Source organism: Myotis yumanensis, unplaced genomic scaffold (genome assembly GCF_028538775.1).
Source record: "Myotis yumanensis isolate MYYU_CA2020_CCGP unplaced genomic scaffold, mMyoYum1.0.hap1 SCAF_8, whole genome shotgun sequence".
Lineage (NCBI taxonomy): Eukaryota > Metazoa > Chordata > Mammalia > Chiroptera > Vespertilionidae > Myotis > Myotis yumanensis.
Window position 1 is genome coordinate 29061384 of NW_027223759.1, and position 25175 is coordinate 29086558.

A 25175-nucleotide genomic window follows, 5' to 3' on the forward strand; every position below is an offset into this window, starting at 1 on the left:
TCATTAGGAAAATGTAACTCAAAACTACAACCAGATAACACTGCACGCACACTAGGGTGGCAAAAGTCAGAAGGGAAAGGAAGGGAAGGGAAGGGAAGGGAAGGGAAGGGAAGGGAAGGGAAGGGAAGGGGAGGGGAGGGGAGGGGAGGGGAGGGGAGGGGAGGGGAGGGGAGGGGAGGGGAGGGGAGGGAAGGGGGGGAAAGGAGAAAGGAAAGGAGAAAGGAAAAGAAAGGGAAATGAAAGAAAAGAAAAGAAGAGAAAAGAAAAGAAAAATAGCAAGTGTTGGTGAGTATATGGAGAAGTTTGAATTCCCATGTATCGCTGGTAGGAATGTAAAATGGTTCTTTGGCAACTGTGAGAAACAATTAACATTTCCTCAAAAAGCTAACATAGAATTGCCATATGATCCAGCAATTCCACTCCTTAGGTATACACCCAAAAGGACTGAAAACAGATATTCCAACTAATACTTGTACTCACATGTTCACAGCAGCACTAGTCACACCAGCAAGAGCTAGAAACGTTTCAAATGTCCATCAATCATAAACGGATAAACAAATTATTGTCCATCCACACAATGGAATATTACTCAACCATAAAGAGGAATGAAGTACTGACACACGCTACAACATGAATGGACCTCGAAACATTGTGCTAAGGAAAGGAAGCCAGATGCAAACTGTCATGTATATCATTTATGTGAAACATCAAGAATAGTAAATCCATAGGGACAGAATGCCGAAGGATGTTGCCAGGGGCTGGGGAGGGGATGGGGAGTGACTGCTGAATGGGTACAGCGCTGCCTTTGGGGAGATGAGAACTAGATAGATGTGGTGGTCACATCTGATTGTACTGAATGCCATTGAATTGTTCACCTTAAAATGGGTTAAATTTGTATTAGATGAATTTCACCTCCATTCTTTAAATTGTTTTAATACTCTGTTAAGACTGGTGCCTGACATCTCTTGCCTCAAAGAGGGGAGTTTTGTTCCTTTTTCTGCAGATCTCTGCATCTTCTCTCCTGCAACTCCTTTTGATTCCATCTTCTCTGAACCTTCCTCCATTAACTACACCCCTCCCCTCACCTGTCACATCTGCCAGTTTCTTTCCTTCTGTTTATTTCAATGTGGCACATCTTCTGCTCTAGAAATAAAAACCCTCCTTTTGACCCAGTTGCCCACTCTCTCCCTCCACTCCGTGCCAAACTTATCAAAAGGGCAAGGCATGTTGGTGACCCGAGTCCCTCCTTGCCCCTATGATCTGGCTTCCTGCCCACTACCATCGCTGCCCTCCCAACAGCAAGACCCTGGCTGGATTCTCCCACCTCCTGCCCAGGGAAGCAGCCAATTTTCTGAAAGGCAATCCCTTCATTTCCTTGCTCCTCTTTACTATCTAAAGAGCTTGCAACAATAACCAACGAAAAGGTTGCAGAAGGAAAAATGCCAATTTCACTTAGAATGTCCTTGAAGCAGTAAAATTAAAATGTGATGAAATCTCAAGCCTTACACATCTTTTTAACATTCTGGTAACAAAACGGCGGGGCGGGGGTGGGGAACATAAAGCATTCCTGCTGCTCCCCAAAGCCCAGGGGTTGTCTCAGTAAACACATGCAGTTCTTTGAGTCAGGACCTAAGGATCCCATTTTTCATGGAACACCCTTTCTCCTTGAAAGAAGGACTCACAGGCAAACTAGGCTTCTTCGGAATTGGCCATTCAGCAGACACTTTCTCTCAAATGAACCGAGGAAGATTGCCACTTCAAGGAAAACAACCAGTAGTTATTGTTGTCAGAGATAACATTTGAGCTTTAAAAGCCTTAAAGGAGAAATTAGGATTTTGGAAAACTTTTATCTTTCATTATGAGCTTGACAAACCCCCAATACCTAAAGACAATTTTGATGTGATTGGTGGTGATATTAATCTCGATGTGATTTTTAGGATATTATATAATGAAAGGTATCAACATTTGGAAGCTCTGTAAAAGTCCATTACTTTCCAAATGACCAATCTGTGATGTTATAAAAACCATTCATCAGTAGGAAATCCAAAATGCAGAACAGACCAATGGATTTTAATGTACCAGAGTACAAGAGATCATTGACATGGTTTCAGATTCCACATTCAATTTAACTTTATGAATCTGCCGCTTGTCCAGTTCTCGAGTATTTTCAAGATACTCAATTATCTATCAAGGCTATTAAAACACTTCTCCTCTTTCCAACTGAGAATCTGTATGAGGCTCAATTTTCTTCCTATACTTCAATCAAAATAACACTTCAAAATAGATCACATAGAAAAGCAAAGGTAAAAACCCAGCTCTCTTCTTTGGAGCCAGATATTAAAGAGATTCGTAAAAATGAAAATGGTGTCTTACTTCTCACTAAATTCTTTTTTGCTTTGGAAAATATAGTTACTTTTCATAAAGAAGGTGTCATTTTTGATAATATGTGATGGGTTTATTAATTAAAAGCAATAATAAATATTTAATACCTTAGTTTTAATTTAATGTAATAAATATCAGTAGATGGAGCCCAATAACCAAGAGTTCTTTGGGGACCTCAATGATTTTGTAAAATGCAAGGGAGTCCTAAGACCAAAAAAAATCAGAAAAGCACTGGGCTAAGTGAAGTCAAACATATTTGTAAATAAAAGTGCAAACACCACATCCACTGGAGGAATCTTCACATGAGTCTGTAGCTATCAGCAGCGAATGGGGGCCAAGGTCTAGAGACTGAGGCACAAGGATGGCCAGCAGGGAGCTATTCTGAAAGGGAGGGGAGATCTCTCTAATACCAGGAAGGAACCTGGACTCTGTCTGTCATTAAGACACATTCTGTCCAGTTGGGGGGGAAGTTATGCTGGACAATCCCCTAACACACCACAGGTCATTCTGAATTACCTAACACTCCCACTGGAAGGATAAGCTGCAAAGGCAGGCTGCTTTTAGAAGCTCAGAGGATGTCACAAAGGAAAAGACAAATACCATCATCAAACTAAAGCTCCAAACTGTCAGACTTCAGGGAGACAGATGAGTCCATTTGTACTTTTTGTTATTACTATTTGCACTTTAAAGCCATATTTGAGGTAATTGTCAAAAACAGAAGTCCATGATAGGGAACATTTAAATGATTTCTTTCCCCCTACTAATATGAAAGAAATACCTCAAATGGGCACTGACTAGATATTTAATTAGAGGAAGGCTGCAGAAGTTGATGTTTCAGAGGAGATTTGGGCATCAGGTGAAGGTCAAGTTCAATGATTCCCGATGCCAGTGTTTTGACTTTCAACATCTGGAGATCAGGGAGTCAAGTGGTTTTCCTCCCCTGTGGTTTTTGGGGGTGAAGCTCCATGCCTAACACATAGAGGTGCTCACAGAACGCTGGGTGAGAGAATGGAAATGTGCAGAAATAAATGACTATCCAAGATGAGGAGTAGCATAAACTCCTTTGGTGTGTGTGAGCAAAGCACCGCGATGCTTTCCAGATCCCTAAAGGGGATGCCCTCCTCAGGCAAAGCCATTCAGCTTCATTATTCCCAGCAGCTCATGCTAAATTCATTGAATTATGGACTGAAAAATAGGGCAAAAGGATAAGTATTTTATGGAAAGACAAGGAAAACAGGCCTGCCAAGTTCCAAGTGATGGTTTTTCTTCTCTGAGACATCATTTAATCAGTGCCTTATTTCCATGTTCTAAAAATTATTCATTGCAATCTCAGAATGATAGTTATCTGACTTTGATGCAGAATCATGAGTATGTCTCCTCTTTGTAAAGTCTGAGGGATATAATGAACTGGACCGAACTGTGAGAAAAGGGCTCCACACCTGAGTGCCTAGGATACAGTGAGGCCCTTCTTTGATCTTTTGAGGGGCTTCCTCTGCTACACTCCCCTCCCATTTCTTTCTCACAGTGTTACCAGGTCACAGTCTTTTTGCAAGGTCTCTTGAGGGCGCTTATGTTTGCGCTAATGACAATCAAAAGATAAGCTCTGAGAGAAGTGATGGGTGAGAGAATGCGACATCCATTCCTGCCCTCCGGCGCGCTGCTACTGCCTGAGAGAGGTTCACAGAGGATTCAAACCAACAGAAGGATGACATCAACGATTCCATTGGTTCCGATTATTCTGACCTATTTCCTGTGGAAACGACAGGGAAGGGATTGGCAGCGTTGCTTAAGGAGGTCCTCAGTGGTGACTACAGCGTCCTGGGTCACACTGTCTGTGAGAACCTCAGGACAGAGACTATTTTCCATCCGTCACTTTATCAAATGAAATTCACCATGCCCTTCCCGTATTGAGTTATTTACCAGATAACTCAAATTACATATCAAATTATATATCTAACTCAACACTCGGAGAACTGGTTTCCCATCATATTTTTGTTCTTTTGTTTGTTTTGTTCATTCGGTTCATAGGCACCTTTTCAGCATCATCCATGCGGACAGCACATGCTATTTGTTACAATGGATGCCAAAGGAAGCAGGCGCAGATCACAAGATCAAGGAACTCACCTGCTGAGACTCCCCTGGGAAGCCCAGTGATCCCACATCTGAGTCAGGCCTGTCTCAGGGCTCACAGAACACAGCCCAGCCTGCATCACCAGCACCCTGCCCCCACAAACTTCCAACTCTGTCTCAAAGGCCATGTCATCTCTAACCAAATGTGTATCTCCTGAGCCTTGGCCAGTACCAGGCACATGACAGACAATAACTCTGCAGTGAGGTGAGTACAAATAATAATGGATGTAAAGAAATACAAGCATACATCAATACTCATGTGTCTTATAAGAAAAATAAAATGCAACAGGGTTTTAGAGGAGGGAATCTGCACTGGAGATTAGGGACAGCTTCCGGAAGCAAAAAGAGTTTAAGCTGAGACTGAAGTATAGTTAGGAAGGTGGGAGGGCAGGGGCAGAGAGTGGGGGTAGGGTGGTGTGGCAACTAAGGATTCCAGATGGAGGGAACAGCATGTGGAAAACTATGGAAATCTGAGGGAAGAATGAGATGGGGGTTGAGGGGAGGGAGGGAACACCCCTACAGGGATTGTGAGAGAAGCTCAGGTTGGAAGCTGGAAAGGGTGCTCTTGCACACAGCTGAGGCATGCTCCTCTCTCTGCTCTGGGAATGAAATAGAAAATAAACAAACCTCAGAAATGAGAATTTACTTCAAGCCCTAACAAAGAAGCACATGCTTTTGAAACAGGAAAAAGAATTAAGTAGAGGGGAAGGATAGTATCGCCTGCCCAGGCCACATGGGCTGGAGAACAAGGACAGCAGATGTTAACAAGTTATGAATAAAAAACAACTTCAGGGCAGTGATTTATTTCCTATAAACCAAACCCAGGCAGAAGAACTTGGCCATAGGAAGTCTAGGACTTTCTAGAATTTGAGCCTTTGACTTCTAAGAGCAAGGAAGGAGGTAATAGAAGGTCAGGAATCTTCAAGAGCCCAACATGCTAGTGCTTTTCTCATGTGCAGGCCAACCCCTGGAGACAAAATTAAGATACAGGCTCTAAGGGGAATTATCAAATTCCTTATTTTAAGGAATTTGCCATGATGTCAGTTCAATTCTCTCTCAAAACACAATCTGAATAGTTAGCTCTAATATCTGATCCAAATAGCCTAACAATGATGGATTCCTAAGCTAGCGCTAGAGAGATTTCTAAGGAACCTTTTAAGAATGAGGGCCTGACCCTACTTATCTATCAATATAAATCTGAGCCAACAAATAATATAGTTTGGGGATATGTATTGAACCATTATATCATTTGTCAGCAGTTATCTTTTTTTATTAATTCCACGTGACCTTGAATTTATTAACAGTGAAATCTCTGAATAAAACGATGTTGCATATTTGTGTTATGAAATCAGCAAGAATGGGAAGAGTATAAGCACTATTTCTAATAGCTCTATTTCCAGAATTATGGTCCACAACCTACTTTTGCTTCAGAATCACCATCTGTCTAACAAAAGGCATCATAATCTGAGTGAGGGGCCTGGAATATGACTTTGTGTCAAGGGCCTCAGGCAAATATTAGGCAAAGTAAATTTTAAAACTACTCCTTTAATTCTGTGGGCAAGGAATGCAATTGAGTAGAAAGGGTACAACAATGAATTGGAGAGAAAGTTTTGTAATCGTTAATTTTATATGTCAACTTGGCTGGGCCATGGTGCCTAGATATTTGGTCAAACATTACTCTGGATATTTCTATCAGGGTGTTTTTGAATGATATTTATATTTAAATCAGTGAACTTTGAGTAAAGCAGATTGAACTACATAATGAGGGTGGGCCTCATCCAATCAGTTGCAGGCCTGTATAGAACAAAAGGCTGATCTCCCCAAAGCAAGAGGGGATTCTCCCAGCAGTCTTTGGACTTCATCTGCAACATCAGCTCTTCTTGTCCACCAGTAGGCTGACTTTGGACTTGAACTGAAACTCTTTCCTGAGTCTTCAGCCCACTAGCCTCTCCCCAATCAAATTTTGAACTCACTGAGACTCCACAATGAGTGGATCCAGAATGAGCAAATTCCTTAAAATAAATCATAAATATGTCTCCTATTGCTTCTGTATCTCTGCAAAACCTTGACTAATACACATCTCTTGCTCTTGGGAGACAGGGTCCATGGAACCTAACTGAATCTAAAGAAGACTTAAGGCCCACACCAGCAAAGAGGTCTTTGTGACTCTCTGACACACCTTTCAGATAATTAAGGAATCATCAAATAGGCAACAGCCAACCTTGTTGACAAGATACAAAGAGAAGCAGTGGCCAACAGTCCAAATATTTCATAAAGAAAACATCAGTCAACTGTTATAATAAAAGGAGTTTTTTAAAAGGTAGCTCCCTACCGTGCTATAGTAAAAATTTAAAAAGACCTTCCCAGGATGGGGCCATATCTAAGAACAGCAAGTTTACTTTTATCACAAGTCACCCATCAACTCAGAACTGTGAAGTATCTTCTAGCCAAAGTATACGTGACAGAAAAGAAATGAGCCCCATTACCAAATGAGAGTAGCGTGGAAATAACAGATTTGCTTTTATTTTTATGGATGATCCAATAAAAAGTTACAAAAATGATTAGCAACAGTAAAGAATTAAACTACCATAGAGTTCTTTCTATTTTGCATTGAGTTTAAGGTTAGACCGTATAACTTCTAATTTTTGGAAAGAGTAAAAAGAAACAAACTTGATGATAACAATCTTGTTAGTCAATGACTAGTAAATTATGACAACAATCACAAGAAGCCACTGGAATTCAAGTAGACACAAAAAAGATGAGCCTCCTTTGCATCCCCACTCCTGCCAATGGTAGTTCAAATTCCCCCATCTTTTTATGAACTATATAGGACTGGCTTCCAGATTGTTCTATCCAAGAGAACAAAGTGGGTCTATGAATGGACATGATAATTTCAGCCTAATCATTTGCTTACAGTCACCAGGGATGATTATAATGGCTCAGATTAGATGACTGCCACAATTTCCTTAAATCCACTGAAGGTACATGTGGGCTTTGACTGAATCAACAACAGCAGAGGCTCCATACTCTAGAAGCCACGTGGTGGACATGGGAGGTGGCAGCAGAGGGAGGAGGTGTCATCTCAGGGAGAGGTAAACAGCTATTCAAAGGAGCTGGTGCCCGTAATGAACGTGTTTCCTCTACAGTGATCTGCTAAAATTAGCATGGATTCCTCACTCAAGCTTTTGAGTCATTTTTTCAGTTTTCCAAGTTACCTGCCAGGTGCTAACCACTTCCACAACCTTTTCAATGAGTCATTTCTAAAGCACCAGGCACAGCCTCTGAGCTAGAGCTTTCATGCCAAGGAGACCCAGGTGGGGCCACATGCCGCCAACATGATGCCTCAGGATAATTCGGTGAGTACTTTATGAATGAAAAGTTTCCCCAGAAGTATCATCCATTGTAAGAGAAAGCTCACAAGGAATCTGAACCACATTGTCAGTCCTAAATTCTGAGAACAGCCCTCTGTTCCTGTTTAAGACATTTCTCTTTTGCCAATATGAACATTTGAGGGCTAATCAGGCCCCAGAATCATTCACTGGGAATGTGAATCTGGGGAAGACCCATGTGTCCCCCCTTTTCAGCCTCACTGGGGAGCTCTGACATTCTTCCATGGTTTCCATATCTTTTCTCAAGTTATTGTACTCTAGCCTTGACTGTTGCAGAACATTAGTGTCTTTCCCTTTTCCCCATAAAATAAGTTGATAAATGAAGCTTCCTCTCAAGAAAGAGAAGCATTGGGTCCAAGTTGGCTGAGACAGACAGAAATGGACCCACAGGGAAGGTTCGGTTCAGTAAAGGAAACCTCATACTCCACCTCCTGGCTTTACCCCAGGCTCTCTCCCCTCCCCCAGGGATTTCATATGTGACTTTGGTTTACGTCTGTGTTCCTCTACTAAGATTAAGCAGAAATTATTATTCCACTGCTTTCTTGGGTTCTGACAGCATTCTGCCCCCTCCAGGGGATATCTTACAGAAAAAAAAATGGTATATTTGAGCCATTGCATTACACCTATAATATATCAAAATCATGGGTTTTCTAAGATGGCATGAGCAATATCTTCCAACATCTCTTTTTTCAGTTACCCCATTCCTTCCACTTATCCAAGTTCCCGCCACTGTTACTGAAGGTGCTGGCATTACCACAAGGAGGTGTCACCACAGAAAATTGACCAGTGCTACCCTTAAAATTGCACTAAAACAGCGCTTCTCAACCTGTGGGTCGCAACCCCTTTGGGGGTTGAACAACCCTTTCACAGGGGTCGCCTAAGACCATCAGAAAACACACAGATAATTACATATTGTTTTTGTGATTAATCACTATGCTTTAATTATGTTCAATTTGTAACAATGAAAATACATCCTGCATATCAGATATTTACATTACAATTCATAACAGTAGCAAAATTACAGTTATGAAGTAGCAACGAAAATAATTTTATGGTTGGGGGTCACCACAACATGAGGAACTGTATTAAAGGGTCGCGGCATTAGGAAGATTGAGAACCACTGGTCTAAAACAACTCATACTCTTTTTCTATTGAGGGACCCACTTTACTTAACATGAACTCCAGTGTAAATAGGTGTAGAACTGGGGAGAGGGAAATGGAGGCAAGCATGCTGGACACAGAAACAGTGAGTGCTAAGAGTAGTAGATGTGTCCTTGTGGAACAGGCTCCCTTGTAAGGGTTAGGATTAGGGTCTCTCACTCCTGGCGTTCAGATGGCGCCTGGGGTCCATCTGCCATTGCCTTAAGGGAGCCCTAGACTGATGGCAATTGGCCTCAGTGGCTGCTCTGGTCCTTTTCTGGTCTGACTCCTTTACCCCATCACTAACCAGAAAATGAGAAGGAGAAACTATACTCAGCCCCTGACGCCTGCCCCTTGACCCCTGCCCCTGGGACCTGAACTACGGGGAACAAGACTCAGGTCCCCCACAATATTGACAATGCTAGTCCACAAAGGTCAAAAATAATGTCAGCCTTCTGGTCCCTGCCTCTTCTCCATTCCTTCTCATATTTTCACTTCTGTAACTGTTATTAGCACGAGGAAAATGCAAAATCTAAGGAGGGAATCTACACTAATAAAAGAGAAACATGGTAATTAACATACGACCGCTACCCTTTTCATTGGCTAATCAGTGAGTATATGCAAATTAACTGTCAGCCAAGATGGCGGCCGGCAGCCAGGCACTGAAGCAAGCATGAGGCTTGCTTGCTGCGGACTCCAACGTTCCCCGCCTCACTTGCCGGCCTCTCAGTTGCAACTCTAAGCAACTATGTACTATGTTGCAAATAAGAAGCTAAACAAAACTCCAGAAACCAGCTGGACTGAAAGCCAGGTGGACCGAAACTTTGTATCGATGTTTTCAGCAGCGAGGCCTCAGAGCTAAAGCTGGCCCAGAATAAAAAACAAAAAAGAAAAGAAAACAAGGAGCGGTTGGAAGCTTCAGTCACTCACTTCAGGAAAACAGCCCTCAGCCCCTCACCCAGACTGGCCAGGCACCCCAGTGGGGACCCCCACCCTGATCCAGGACACCCTTCAGGGCAAACCAGGCGGCCCCCACCTGTGCACCAGGCCTCTATCCTATATAGTAAAAGGGTAATATGCCTCCCAGCACCGGGATCAGAGGAGCAGCGAGGCTCCTGGCACTGGGATGAGCATGACAGGGGGCAGCACCCAAACCCCCTGATCACCCTGCGGTTCTGTGTGTGACGGGGGTGGGGCCACAACCTCCCTATCCGCCCTGCTCTGTTCGTGACAGGGGTAGGCACCCCAACTCCCTGATCAGCCCTGCTCTGTGCCTGATGGGGGGAGCTCCCCAACCCCCTGATTGGCCCTGCTCTGTGTGTGACAGGGTGCGGCCCCCCAACCCCCACCCCCCACGGGCCCTGCTCTGTGCCTGATAGGGGGGAGCTCCCCAATCCCCTGATTGCCCTGCGGCTCTGTGTTTGACAGGGTGTAGCACACCAACTCCCTGATCGGCTCTGCTCTGTGGGTGATAGAGGGTGACGCCCCAACCCCCCTCCACGGGCCTTGCTCTGTGTGTGACAGGGTAGAGCCATAACCTCCCCATTGGCCCTGCCCTGAGTGTGACAGGGTGCAGTGCCCCAAACCCCTGATCCGCCCTGCTCTGTGTGTGACAGGGGGCGGTGCCCCAACTCCCCTATCAGCCCTACTCTGTGAGTGACAGGGGGGAGCTCCTCAACCCCCTGATTGGCCCTGCTCTGTGTGTGACAGGGGGCAGCGCCCCAACTCCCTGATCAGCCCTGCCTTGAGTGTGACAGGGGGCGGTGCCCCAACCCCCCTATCGGCCCTACCCTGAGCGTGACTGAAGGTGGCATCGCAACCTCCCGATCCGCCCTGCTCTGTGCATGATGGGGCGGTGCCCCAACTCCCCAATTGGCCCTGCTCTGAGCCTGACGAGGGGCTGCACTTAGGGATTGGGCCTGCCCTGTGCCACCCGGGAGCAGGCCTAAGCCAGCAGGTCGTTATCTCCCGAAGGGTCCCAGACTGCGAGAGGGCACAGGCCGGGCTGGGGGACCCCCCTCCCCCTGCCCCCCGAGTGCACAAATTTTTGTGCACTGGGCCTCTAGTTCTGTAATAACTGGGAAATAAATGACTCTTTGCTTACCTTTCCTTCCTTCCATTTCTCTTTATTCTGCTACCAGGTATGTTGAGGACTTCTCACAAAAACTCTGGTTCTACCAAAGCAAGAAGGGCTAGCACTGTACAAACTCATCATAATTACTTTAGAAATCATATGGAGATTTCTATATCTGTGTGTTGCATACTGGAATATAATTGAAACCAGAAATGTGGGGGGCTTCTTAAAATACATTTATATCAATATATGTTTTCCAGGCTACCGGCGTCCCCTTACCTCTGCTGGCTTCGTGGTGCAGGCCCCTTTTCCTGAGCACTCCAAGTCAGGCGCACGGCTCTCCGCTGGAGCACAGGTGCTGGTCTTCACCACCAGAGTCAAGCGCAAAGCCGCGATGGATTTAGTCACAGAATCATTCACAAAACCTAAAAGGAAATGGGACAAGAGGAAATGTGAATTTTACCAACATTCTTTTTACAAGACTCTGAATTTAGTTTAGGCAGCATTCAAGTCTGGCCAAAAAGATGAAATGCGTTAAGTTAGGGCCCCGTGGTTGGCAAACTGTGGCTCGCGAGCCACATGCGGCTCTTTGGCCCCTTGAATGTGGCTCTTCATAAGCCTTAGGAGTACCCTAATTAAGTTAATAACAATGTGCCTACCTATAAAGTTTAAGTTTAAAAAATTTGGCTCTCAAAAGAAATTTCAATTGTTGTACTGTTGATATTTGGCTCTGTTGACTAATGAGTTTACCGACCACTGAGTTAGGCAAAAGAATAAAGCACACGCAGTAGCCTCATGCCTTTCAGACAGCCACTCCCCCATGAGAAACACCCAAGGCCAACGAAAAGGAGCGACTGCCACTTCGGTCATCCCTTAGACCCGTTGCTCTGCTCCCGCCCTCGCCCTTGGGGGCCGCTCTTTCTCTCAAGTCCATCCCTGCTCTAGCATGTTAGAATTCAACTTCCCTGATTTAAACCCATTTTCTCCCAGGAAGTCACCTGCCTACATCTCCCAACACTCCTGCCTCCTGGTTACCGGGGGTAGTCATAGCACTAAATATACCCCCATTACCAGCCTTCCTGGGCAGACTCTGTGCCTTCACGGGCAGACATGCAATACAGGTTGGTATTCTATGTTGGGTTTATCAGTGAATAGCTTACTTCATCACCAATCTGGCTACACAATATCAATTTAACTTATATGGCTTTAACCAACTAATAATACAGGACCAATGGTAGTTGAATATTGATTGCAGTATCATTGATCCATCATATTTATCATTCCATGATCTTTGTCTAGTATGGCTATTTATAGATAGTAAGTAGAAATAAATAAGGAGTAAATATAGTCTCCAATTGGAATAAAGAAATAAATCCTGTAAGTATTTTGTATCAATGATATAATTATTTTACTAAGAGAGTGTCTTTTTTTCTAATAAGAATATTCACTTATTTATATATAATTTTAAATTTCAAAATAAATCACTTATAATTAACACCTCCATCATCCAGGAGAAGACTCCTGTGTTACCCATAAATAGTGCTCAAGACCAGGTGGTGAAAATGATTCTAGAGCAGCGGTTCTCAACCTTCTGGCCGTTTAAATACAGTTCCTCATGTTGTGACCCAACCATAAAATTGTTTTTATTGCTACTTCATAACTGTAATGTTGCTACTGTTATGAATCATAATGTAAATATCTGATATGCAGGATGGTCTTAGGCGACCCCTGTGAAAGGGTCGTTCGACCGCCAAAGGGGTCGCGACCCACAGGTTGAGAACCGCTGTTCTAGACAGTCATGCCTCTCTGAGCCCCAAAGTTCTCATGTGTTAAGTAAGGATAATGGACCCAAAGTAGGGTGACTATAGAATTTATGATCAAAACTGGGGCTCTTCTCAGATCAAAACAGGGTGCTTTTGAGATTACAATTGGACACAGGCATGAAGTGAGAGGACAGTCTCCTGCTCCTCCTGTCCTGAGGAACATCCAGAGACCAGGAACCTGCAAAGTACAGTCTTACATTAATGCAAGAGATCATTTTAACAGGCAGAAGATGGGTGCAAAACAGAGCAGAAGACTGAATCCAACTCACAAGTGTCAAGGTTATGATGGGAAATGAATGCAAGTCAGAGTGGAGTGGAGACACACCTCAACTCCTAGTTTGGAATTAGGAGGCCAGTGTCTCTTGGTGTCTTGGTAAAGGCTGGTGCTGCAGGCCTGACTCGGGGTGGCATTTTACATCCACAGAGACTAGTTGCTTCCTTCCTAAGATTTCCTATTGAGGACTTTATGGTAAACTGGCTTTAGGACAGAAGAAACAGGATGGTTTAGGCAAAGGTACCTCCTCTGTAGAGTTTTCTACTTCCTCCATCAGGGCCCCGCACTAGATAGAAACCTCATACCTCCTCCCAGCCACCTTCACACGGCCTGCTCGCCTCTACTCTTTAAATGCTTCCATGAAGCCCCCTTTGTCTGGCCTACTCATCTTTCTTCCATCTCCTAGCTCAGATCTCACCTTACTCATGAGCTTCTCCTCAATATCCCAGCCCCCTCTGAGCTCAACCCATCCATCTCAAGTACATACTATCACATACATGTCCCTGATTAGTTTATGTTTTGGGTGGTTTCTTGTTATACCACCTTTACCAAATCTTCCTGATGGCGAGGGACAAGTCAGAGAGGTGGCAAGCAGGAAGTCAGGATACGGGTGTATACAGGGTGTCCCAAAAACATGTATGCATACTTTAACCGATCAACTGATGTTTCCTTTCAGCCAGAGTAAGCTTTGAACAAAAGAAATTCATCCTAAAATGCTTTTGGATTTTAGGGGGGGACACAGGGCATCCCCAAAATTTTGTATACACTTTAACAGCTGATAACTCATTTAATTTTCGCTCCTTTTCAGATTTAACTTATTTGAAATAATAGGTGAAGCCATACTAAGTTTGAACAAAGGAAATTTATTCATTAGACTTTTTATGGGGATACATGAAAGATAAAGTTTACGGGGCAAAACCAGCAACAGTTGACTAACTGAGGGCGCACAAATACCGAACAAAGTGATGCTTGATGTTTGCAATTTCATTGCTTCGGTCCAGTGCCTGGACCATAACAGTCATCAGTTTGAAAACAGGCATTGATAAAAATAAATTATTCATTCTACAGATTCTTTTAAATTTTGAAAATGAACTGTATGTTAATAAACACTGACTTTATAATCATTTCAAGTGTGTATACATTATTGGGGGACACCCTATAAATGAGAGAGTGGCAAAGGCAATTCCTGAAGAGGAGTTTCCAGAATGTTTTGTCATCTAACATGAAGAACAGCAATTATTTGAATGCATAGATCCGTTTCTTAAGGAAATGCTTGCTTATTCATTTGTGATTAGCCTTGATAGGGACACAGAGCCTGGAACAATGTTGGGATGCTACCAGAGTTCTTATTCGAAAAGATATTTTTACACATAAAATAATAGAGGTCAATCAGATATCGGTAATTATAAAGGTGTTTTTCATACCCTTGCTATTATGATTGAAATCTATATCATCTGTCTACTTTCTAAGCATTTAGACCACATAATGCTTTGTAATTCTGTTGAAGAGACCTCCCTCCAAAGATTATTTTTTAAATTTTATTCAGCTATTAAATGTACTTAGCTGGTAGAAATTCGAATGAATGCACAGTTAAAAATATACCTGGTGTAGTTTTCTAGATAATTTGCTTCCATTATCTCAATGACCATTTACTGAGCTCCCATCTATAAACCAGGGGCCATATTAAATGCTAAGGTTACAAAGATGAGTCACCCCTGGTTTCTGCCATACCAACGTTCAGTGCAGAGTAGTGGGCCTTTGATTGTTTTGAAAGCAGAAGCCACATAATTTTTCAGGGGCTTTTTCCAAGTACATGTTTCTGAGCTCCAACACAAATGATTCAGAATCAATAGTCTAGGATGGGCCCCTGGCAGGCATGTTTTCTGAAAAAGACTTCCTAAATAATTCTGACACATGCTTCCAGTTAAGAACCACTGGTCTGGCAGAAAAGCTAATCTAAATCATGCAAGTAATATTATTATTAAGGTAACAACCACCCTGAATCAGAGGCATGTAGGTGAGCCTATGAAAGCACATTTTATTCATCTATTTTTGAAAGTTCTGCCAACTCTGATTATTTAGACAGAATTGATATTCCCTCTTCTTCACAGGTCTCAGAAGTTCTTGGACACAACTCTGATAAAGGTTCCTATATAAGCTTTATTTGCTTAATACAACTGTGAGTATTTTGGCCCTAAAGTCTCTTAGGGCCAAAATTGATTAAAGAAATCAATCTTTGCAATAGTGTGTCACACACTCCTATGTAATTCCTAATTATGTCAACTCATCTCCCAAAGGGAGTCAACAGAATAAGCATGCTATTTTTGGCAATATACTGCTCACACGATGAGATCAGCGCCTGGTGGCTCCTTCCAGGTCAGAGTATAATTTCAGTAAGTTGTTCGCACCTCTCTTTGACCATGTCTAAGGAAAAAGGCTTGGACTTCCTCATCTTGAAAAGTAATACTGTCCAATTTAACTTTCATCAACCTGCAGCTAGGGTAGGGAGTAAAGTAGCCCCTGGGAAATGCCTCATGCCAAAATCAGGAGCTGTGCCCTTTACAAAGGGACAGCAGAAAAAAACAGAGTGAAAAAGAATTCATCTTTTATAAACGAAGTTCTTTGAGGCTGGATTCGTGGTCATTTGAGAGTTGTTGCAAGTCAGTGTGATTTTTTTTTGGACATAGTACTCATACCAATGGACACTTCTAAAACACTTATAAGAAATGCAAAGCAAAGGATCATGATTTCTTTCTTCTTTAATGGTGTGATATCAATATGCACAACATAATTCCTGATCCAGGACTGGATAGAAAAGCTTCCTCACCCTCCCCTGGAGTCTCTGAGGATGACACTCTGGTTCTGTCTGCAGAGACACTTTAGAGTGGGCTTTGGCAACGCCTGCATTTTGTATAGTCTTTTCAAAATCCAAGGCACTGACGTTACACAGGCTATGAATTTGCTCCAACTAAGACTTGATTTAAGTTAAAAGCAAGAAGGGGAAATAAAAGAAGGAGATTTATAAAAGAAAGGAGAGAAAAGAGGAAAGAGAGAAAGGGAGAAAGGAAGACTAGGCCGAGAAAAGGAAAAAGAAAACCAAATCACAGTTAGAAACAGCATGAAACGAAGGAAAGGAAATGCTTACACAGAAAACAAGTGAAGCAGAAATGGAGAAAAGAAAATGAAGGCTTTCCATCAAATGCTTCAGGGACTCTTATACCTTTTATCAAAAGGACATTTTATCTTCTTCTCATTTTCTGGGCCTTATATTCCTCATTGCAACCATAACAAATGTAAAATTAGAGTTCTTTGAAAGTCATTATGAATAAACATTTGTTTAAATCATAACTGTGCACAGTTAGAGTCTATGATTCTGATTATGAGATTGATATACTGAGTCACCCTAAATGGAGAGACCATGCATTCCATGGGGTGAGGTGGGGAAAAGTATAGGGATGGCAGGAGAGTGACCTCATTCATTCAACATTCAGTCATTGTTTATTGAGCTCCAAGCAGGAGGCAGATTTTAGGTTGAACACTGAAAGCTGAGAAAGTGCCAAGGAAAGAGCTGAGGAGGTCAGCATGTCAGATGGATGAGGACATCAGTGTGTCAATGGCCAGCATCTTGATGAGGATAGAGAGGCAGGAGAGACCTGATCACTGGGGGGTCTCATGAACCTTAGTAAAGATTTGGATTCCATGCCAAGTGCAATGGAAATCCACCGAAGGGTTTTAAACGGGGGAATAACACATGACTTATGCTTTTTCAAAGATCACATTTTGGAGGAAGAACCAAGAAGACTTTTGTATGTGGTACAGGAAACAAAGGAAGAAATCACACATAGATAGTATAAACAACTTTGTGGGTGGTGGTGGTAGGCATGTGAATCAAAATTTCCATTGTGAACATATCAAATTTGAGACACTGATGAGACCTCTCCTGAAATGGAGCAGTCAAGTTGGTGGACAGATGTAGGACAGGTGTAGTTATAAATGTTAGGGCAGACGCTTTAAATTTGGGTCTCATCTAAATATAGAGGTATTAAATCAATGGGACACAAATAGTGAACTTAGGGAGAGGAGAGAGAGAGAAAACAGGACCCAGAAACAAGCTTTACTGGCCAACATAAACTTAGTTTTACATAGTTATCAGCCCTTTCAGAATCATACTAGAAAAAATAGCTACAACAGAAATGCCTATATGATTTTTCCATTGTGGGATTGATAAGGAAAGATAAGACTTCTACATCATGAAGAACATAAAGAACTACAAGTGGGAGGCTGGGGGCCATGCAAAGAAAAAGTCTCCAAGACTCTACACAGTTCAACTCAAACTTCAGAAGGAACGAAAGAGAAGAGGGAGGGATGGAGGAGGGAAGATATGGCTTGGGAGACCCCTTCTACTTGCTACGCAACTGGGTGATTTCCCTAATGAGTTTTAAAACTGTAATGAAGGCAAAGTTTCTCCAAAGGTTATCCAGGAATCCGTTAACACTCTGGAGTAACTGGTTATGAGGACAAATAAAAGTTGGGTTTCCTTCTCCCTCCTCTCAATCCTTCTCTCCTCTGCTCACCCCCTCCCCAAACTCACACACAAAGACTCTGCCTGGTCCGCACCCCACACTGTGCTCATTAACACAGTAATAAAATGTTCTGCCATCATTACAGTCCTTTTAAAACAGTGACTTGGCCAAACTCACCTCCCTTGGGGCCAATGAGAAGCTGAAAGCCCTGAGAGGGGTCCAGTCATTATCTCTGGAATGCAGTGGTGTGGTCATACATCAGTTAGAGCAGAGATGGCTGGCTCCAGGCCATTAACTGTTGATTTTACCACTTGTCTTCTTTAATATTAACACTAAAGAGTCTTAAATGGACTCTGTCGTTACTACCTCATTGGGATTAATAGCAAATGAGATTTGCATTTCTCACCTCAGTGGTTGGCTAAAGACCATTTTCTTTCCTGTTAAAGGAAAGCATACATGCAAAATAAAAATTCTGGCTGTAAATACTTCAGCAGTAGGTATTGGAAACAGACTGCCTAGTCTTCCTATTAGGACTGGCGAGTCATCTGGCACAAACCTATAACCTATAAAAACTGTCCATAGTTGGGGTAGTCCCATGGCTGGCATGAGATAGGCATGAGAAGTGTGAAATATCACAGATTCCAGATCCCATTGGAAGGCACACCCCTTCCCCCATGCCCACTGTTTAGAAGGTAGGATGGAGGTTAGTGCAAAGCTTAATAAGTTGGTCAGATCCCTGTGGATTTGTGACTCAATACTTGTGGTTTGGGGAACAAAACTTGAGAAATAAATCATCTTTTGACAATGCCAAGCCAGAGACAAAAGCAAAACAAAACAAAACAAAACACTGAAACAACCTTGAGGCAGGGAGCAAGCCTGAATGTAGACCAAGTTCAGGGCAACATGATATAAAATGAGGCTTACTAATGCACCCCCACTTTGTAAAGAACGCAGCTATCCCCACAGTGCACATATGCAGAATGCTGGCAGATCAGGAGTTAAGGAGAAAAATTAAATGAGCACTAAAAAAGCTGTCGCTACACCAGATACTAACGAATGATGCCTCATTTGCTGAAGAACGTGCCTGGCTACACCAACCCTCCAGGATCTCATTCACAGTCTTTTTACTTTTTCTAACGAATCTTTCTTTAAATTTCCATATAAAAGCTGGATTTTGTTGTTGCTTGCTTGCTTTTAAGTTGTGATGCTTAAGGTAGTAAATTGCTTTTTACAAAATTTTCTCATACAGAATATCTCATTTTCTGGGATGTTTGGGTAAGGTATGGCCAATGATGCTTTTGAATTGAAAGACACAATGGCACATAACAGCAACGGTGCAGATACCTCTACCAATGTCACTCAGCTAAGTCATCAGGTAGGTTACGCCTAGCCAAGTGACTGAAAAGTGCACGTTCAGTACAGTTCAGCCTTGAACAACATGGATTTGACCTGCATGGGTCCACTTACATACAGATATTTTTCAATAAATAGATAGCTGGCCCTCTGTATCCTTGGGTTTCATATCCACAGTTGGGACTCTCTGGATGTGGAAGGCCAACTGTATGCATTGTTCTATGCCATTTTATATAAGGGACTTGAACTTCCTTGGACTTTTATCTCTATGGGGTTTCCTAGAACTAATCCCCCATGAATACCGAGAAACAACCAAAGTTTTAGGGGAGTCAAAAGTTATACACAGATTTTTGACTACATGGAATCAGCATCCGTACCCCTCACATTGTTCATGGGTCAACTATAATATCATTTTCTCTAAATAAAAAGAAATTGTAAAGACAGTGGTAAGATATTATAAAAGAAATATAATCCACTTGCTATCACCTGAATATAGATTGATTTTTTTTCTCAACAAATCTTGCTGTCAGATATAGCAACACCTAAAAACTACTTTCCACTTTTAGCATCTCAGCATCATCCTCTGTCTATTCACCCTGCAGAGAAACTGCAAATTCTATATCAAAACAGAGGCTTAAAATGAATTTAAAAGTTTAGATTGAGAGTTCTTAGGCTGACATTCTATACATTTCCAAAAGAAGTATCTATTCCCACAGTAAACAGTTGCTAGCACAGAGTGCAGTGGTTTTGTTTAATTTTATTATTTTAATTTATTTTTCAATTAGTTTACATTCACTATTATTTTGTATTAGGGAATATAGTCAATAATATTGTAATAAATATGTATGGCATCAGGTGGGTACGAGAAATATCAGAAGGAACGTTTTATAAAGTATATGATTGTCTAGTCACTATGTTGTACACCTGAAGCTAATATTTTAGTTTAATTTTTTTCAAGGTGTTCACTCTACCACACTCCTTCTCCATTAATATTAGACTACATTACTGATCCTAAGTAAGATTTGAGTATTTGAATGTGGGAGTAACTGCTAGTTGGTATCTATTCTTCCCATATCCCTTAATAATAATAGAATTGGGAGTTTTTGCTGGGGATGGGGCCACCAGTGAAAGAGCACGCCTCTTTTCATGGCCTTGGTGCCAGGATGAGTGGCACTGTGAACATTTAAGAAGATGAAGCATGAGCCCCCCACACTCACACTGGCTCACGTGCCACAGTGAATGGTGACAGCCAAGGCAGCCTGCCTGAATGTAGAGACTAAATCTGTGTGTGGAGGACGTGGAGCTGCCCACTTCATCCTGGACCAGCTCCCTTGAGACTGTAACATGAGACACAAATTAACCTGGAACTTGTTTGAGGTCTCTCTATGACACAGCTTACACTGCACACTAACCAACACAGGCCTGCAGAAGATTCATATAAAACTCCTCCTCCTATGCCACATCCCCCTCTGCCACCTGACTCGAAGGAATCATCATCTAGTTACTGCTTAGTGTCCCAAAGTCACAAAATACTAACTCCATCATTTCCCCCTCTCCTTTCTCTTCCTTAGGGACACAAACACTCCTTTAATAGCAGCCATCATCACCATAATCATTATCATCACCACCACCATCACCCCATTATCATAACCCCTATCATCACCACCATCATCATGATTAACACCATCATTGCCCCACCTCCATCATCACTCCCATCCTCATCACCTCTATATCATCAGCAGCAGCAGCAGCACCTCCATCTTCACCATCACTGTTATCACCACCACCAATATCATCCAATTATCATACCCCCTGTCATCACTACCATCATCATGATTAACACCATCATCACCCCACCACCACTCTCATCACTCCCATCCTCATCACCACTATCATCATCATCACTACTATATCATCCTCATCAGCACCCCCATCATCACCATCACCATCACCACCACCACAGCCATCAACATCATCATGATCACCACCATCATCTCCACTGTCATCACCATCATTATCATCACTAACATCAACATAAAAAACCAACACCTGTTTAAAGTGGAACATAATTGGATCTTACACTGGTGTAGGTCCAAGGAAAAGGCTCTGGAAGTACGTCCATCCCCTGAGAAAAATGCAGTGCTGGTATGCAAGCAAGGAGATCATTTAAAGAGTCCTCTAACTTAGCCCCTCTCCTGTCAAGCCTCTGAAATGGAATTTTTAAAAAATTATTGCTAGAATTTTAAAATAATGTTCAAACAGTGTAATGATTATCAGAAGGGGATGGGGAAAGGTGAAAGAGGATATGGGGGGATAAATGGTGAGAGAAGGAGATGACTTAGGGTGGTGAGCACACAATACAGTGTACAGATGATGTGGAATTGTGCACCTGGAACCTGTATAATTTTGTTAACCAGTGTCACCCTAATAAATTCAATAAAAGGTTAAAAATACTGTCCAAACAAAATTATACCATGCATTCATAATAGTATAATTCTTATTATCTGCCACTTTGAACAATTCATGCCTAGGTTCTACTTTAAAAAATGAGGCTCTAGGCTTCACTTAAAGTTATAAAAAGTGTGTGTGCGTGTGTGTGTGTGTGTGTGTTGAATAAATGAGGTATAATGACAATTCATACAATTAAAAGACATTTTTAAAACATATAATAAGCAGTTAATTCAAGAGAGGCACTGGCCAATATAATGCAATATAATAGGCTTAGTGGTATAAAAATATTCAAATTATAAAATCCCTTTTTTAAATAAAACTTACAACTAGGCCTGTCAAATCTCTCTTTATGCCTATTTCTGACCTTAGGTAATCTCCATTTAGAAAAAAAGAAGCCCTTCCTCATTGCTTATGAAAACTACATCCTAATTGGACATATTTTTAATGCCAGTTCCCATTGGTAGAACATGAAAATTAATTTGCACTTTTCTTTGAAATTTTGTTGGCTCACTATTAGTGAAAATTCTTCATTTATTTAATCTCATTTTCAATGTCTACTTGTCACCTTTTCATAATCAGTTGGAATTGTATCACTTGATCTTCCATTAGTACATTTTCAACTCATCAAGTACTAGTCAATCAATTGCTAAATTCCTGTAGAATTCAAATACAATTGCCCACCACTTCCAGTTCTTAATACCCAATGAATGCATCCTGATTAACGGCATTACTATGAATGCAAAATAATTCATCATTTCTCTGTGTTGATGTGAGGGTAATGGGAGATTATAAACGCTCAGCTAATTGGGCTATGGATGACTTTATAAACATTAGGCAGTCAGAGAATTGGGCCTTCCAAGGAGCTAACATGAAAAGCTGTTGATTAACATGTTTACCTTCCTGGCTGTTGCAAGCATTGTGAAAATGATTTGTCAATTGCCTTTGTTCTATGACATCTCTTTGTTTCAAAATCTCACATTTAAGTGGCCACCGACAAGACTGTCTGGTAACTTCAAGGTCATATGAAAGACACTGCCTGAATTTACAAGTGTTTGCTGAGGTTTCTAATTTGAGATGCATGTGCTTCTTCAATTATGCATAACACCTTTCTTTTTCAGAGCAGGTATTTATGGCACTAAAAATAGAAGCAGCCAATGCACTGCAATGAATCCCCAGGGGTGCGCCATGATTGGAGAGAGAACAACTGGGAGGTGTGGGGAGGTGGACTGGGATTCAGCCTGATTGGTCAGGCTATTTCTAGCTCATATTAGCATTCTCATCACTAGCACAGTCATACCCTGGGCCTCAGTCCTCAAGATGCTCAGGGGTAGCCTTACCCATCTGCTCCACTTTCTAGAGCTTCAGAAAAGACCCCAACCACTCAGCCCCTCTCCGATCTGGCTCACAAATGCCTAGAAATGGGCAGTGAGTCAGAATTGCCTATAGATTACATCATAAACTGCTATATAGGCTCTAACCTGACCCAGTGAATCTGAATCTCTGGGGGTGTGACCACCAACACCGGTGGGTTCACCAATGCCCTAGGTGTGTGACAGCCAGGCAGAGAAGCAGCTGTAAGGATGACTTCTTTTCTGCCAAGTTAAAATGCGTATGTTTCTGAAGGGACCTGACATAGGAGGAATATGTTTGTCAGCTCCTTCCCCTCAACAGTTCCCCATTGCCACCAGAATCTTAATGTGGCCTCCACAGCCAGGCAGGACCGGCCCAGGCTACTTCCCCACCACCACCACCTCTCCACCTCTCTCACCCTTGTTTTAGTTCCTCCAATATTATGACATTGTGTACTCTGTCTAGCCACAGGGCCTTTGCACATGCAGTTCTATCCTTCTGCCTGTAAGGGTTTCGTTATTCCCTAGTTAATATCTCAGCCTAATCATCTTTCTTCAAGAGAGTGATTTCCCCTGCCCCAAGGATATGTCAGGTTTTTATTATCAACTAAATCATAGCACAGTGTGCTTATCACAGTTGTAGTTTTCTATTTATTTGCAGAATTATTTATTACCTATCAACCCACTAAAACATAAGATTCATGAGGGCAAAGATTTTGTTTAATTTTGTTATTGCTCTATGGTCAACACCAAACAGGTGCCTGGCTCACAGTAGGTGCTCAATAAATTTGGGGGGGGGGGGGTGGGGAACAAGTGACCTGCATGTGGTACCAGCAAATATGAGGGAACAGGAAGGACAAGGTAGCGAAGAGAAACAAGGAACCCATAAAAGAAAGCTGGTGGTGACAGGAACAAACTTCCCTGGCCTTCTGCTCAAGCTGACAGCCTCGGTGGAGGACAGAGCAGCTTCAATCTCAGCCAGGAGCTTCCCTGAACACAGAGACCCAAACCAACTTCGGTGGCAAGCCTCATTATAAACCATGCCCTTCCCCAGGCCACGAACAACACCGCCAGTGCTGCTTCCGGGGCTTATCAAGAAAGAATGAATTACAGATTGTCCCTGTTCCCAATCCATTCCCTCCCCAAATTAAATGCTTTAATTCAGTTGACTGTCAGCTCAGTGGGGTGAGAGGGTTTCCTTTATCTGACCAAGACAGATTTCATTTATGCTCCAGTCTTTACGAAAGTCCTGGGACCGCTATCTGATCATCGATTCTTTCTGTAATAGTCAATGTAGCAAATTAAAAATTCTATCTGACTCCCTTGCAACCTTTATGGTCCTAAATCCCGATGTGACATTGCATGAACAGGCTGCCTTACTATGGAAAATCTAATGGGAATCTCTGTGTGTAAGGCAGAGGTCCAAAACCAAAACTAAAGGAACTTTTGTTCACATTGAAACAAAGAAAAAAATTATCAACCACTTCAAGTGCTCTTGGTCTTCCCAGCTTCCATCTCTAGTGCTCATTGCAGGCCACTGCCTTGGTCCAAGGGCTGCTTGCCCTCCACCCCCAGAGCGGGTCCTGGCTCCCCAGGATGAAATGCAAACTTTGGAATTAGGCTTGTTTGTAAAAGCCAATCACACTTTACTATTTGAAATTAACTGCTTCTTAAAATACAACTGTCACATTATTACAAAATTAATTTGTGAATTTGCTGATTGTTTTTTATTTATGAACTAATGGCCCAGTGCACAGATTCGTGCACATTAAAAGGAAATTAATTAGAAGAAATCGCTATCTGCCCTTTCTCTATAATAGAAGTGTCAGAGATGAAAGAAAATTAGTAAAATGTATATGGAAATAATATATAAATTGATTAACAAACAATAACAACATGATATAACAACAACAAAGACATGACATAAAAAAACAAAAACATGATATAAAAACAACATTGACAAAAACAATGACTGATAAATTGATTAAACTTATTCTAACACTGAGGCCAGTGTCAGATGGGGACAAATCAATTCTTGGAATCAGAATAACCTCTCCTCCGCAGATTCTCTTAATACTTCAGCTTCGATTATGTTAGGTCACAATCTTTTGATAATAAATCTAGTACCATTACAAAGACCCCATTTACTATTAAGATTTCTCAGTAGCATGATGATTGCACCCACTTTCAATTCTAATTTATGACATGGCATTCCCGAAGGAGTAATACTTTTATGAAATTCGATGGGAAAATTTTCCTTTGTGGCTTCAACTGTTGAATCTAGTAT

General features: G+C 42.1%; 1 protein-coding gene across 1 annotated transcript in view; it reads right to left on the minus strand.

Moving 5' to 3' along the window:
• Positions 1 to 25175, minus strand: part of DNER (delta/notch like EGF repeat containing) — a 232127-nt gene that overhangs the window by 97212 nt on the left and 109740 nt on the right. Inside the window, exon 5 of the mRNA XM_070422316.1 lies at positions 11395 to 11540. Coding sequence (XP_070278417.1) covers positions 11395 to 11540 — 146 coding nt within the window. The remainder of the gene's footprint in view (positions 1 to 11394; positions 11541 to 25175) is intronic.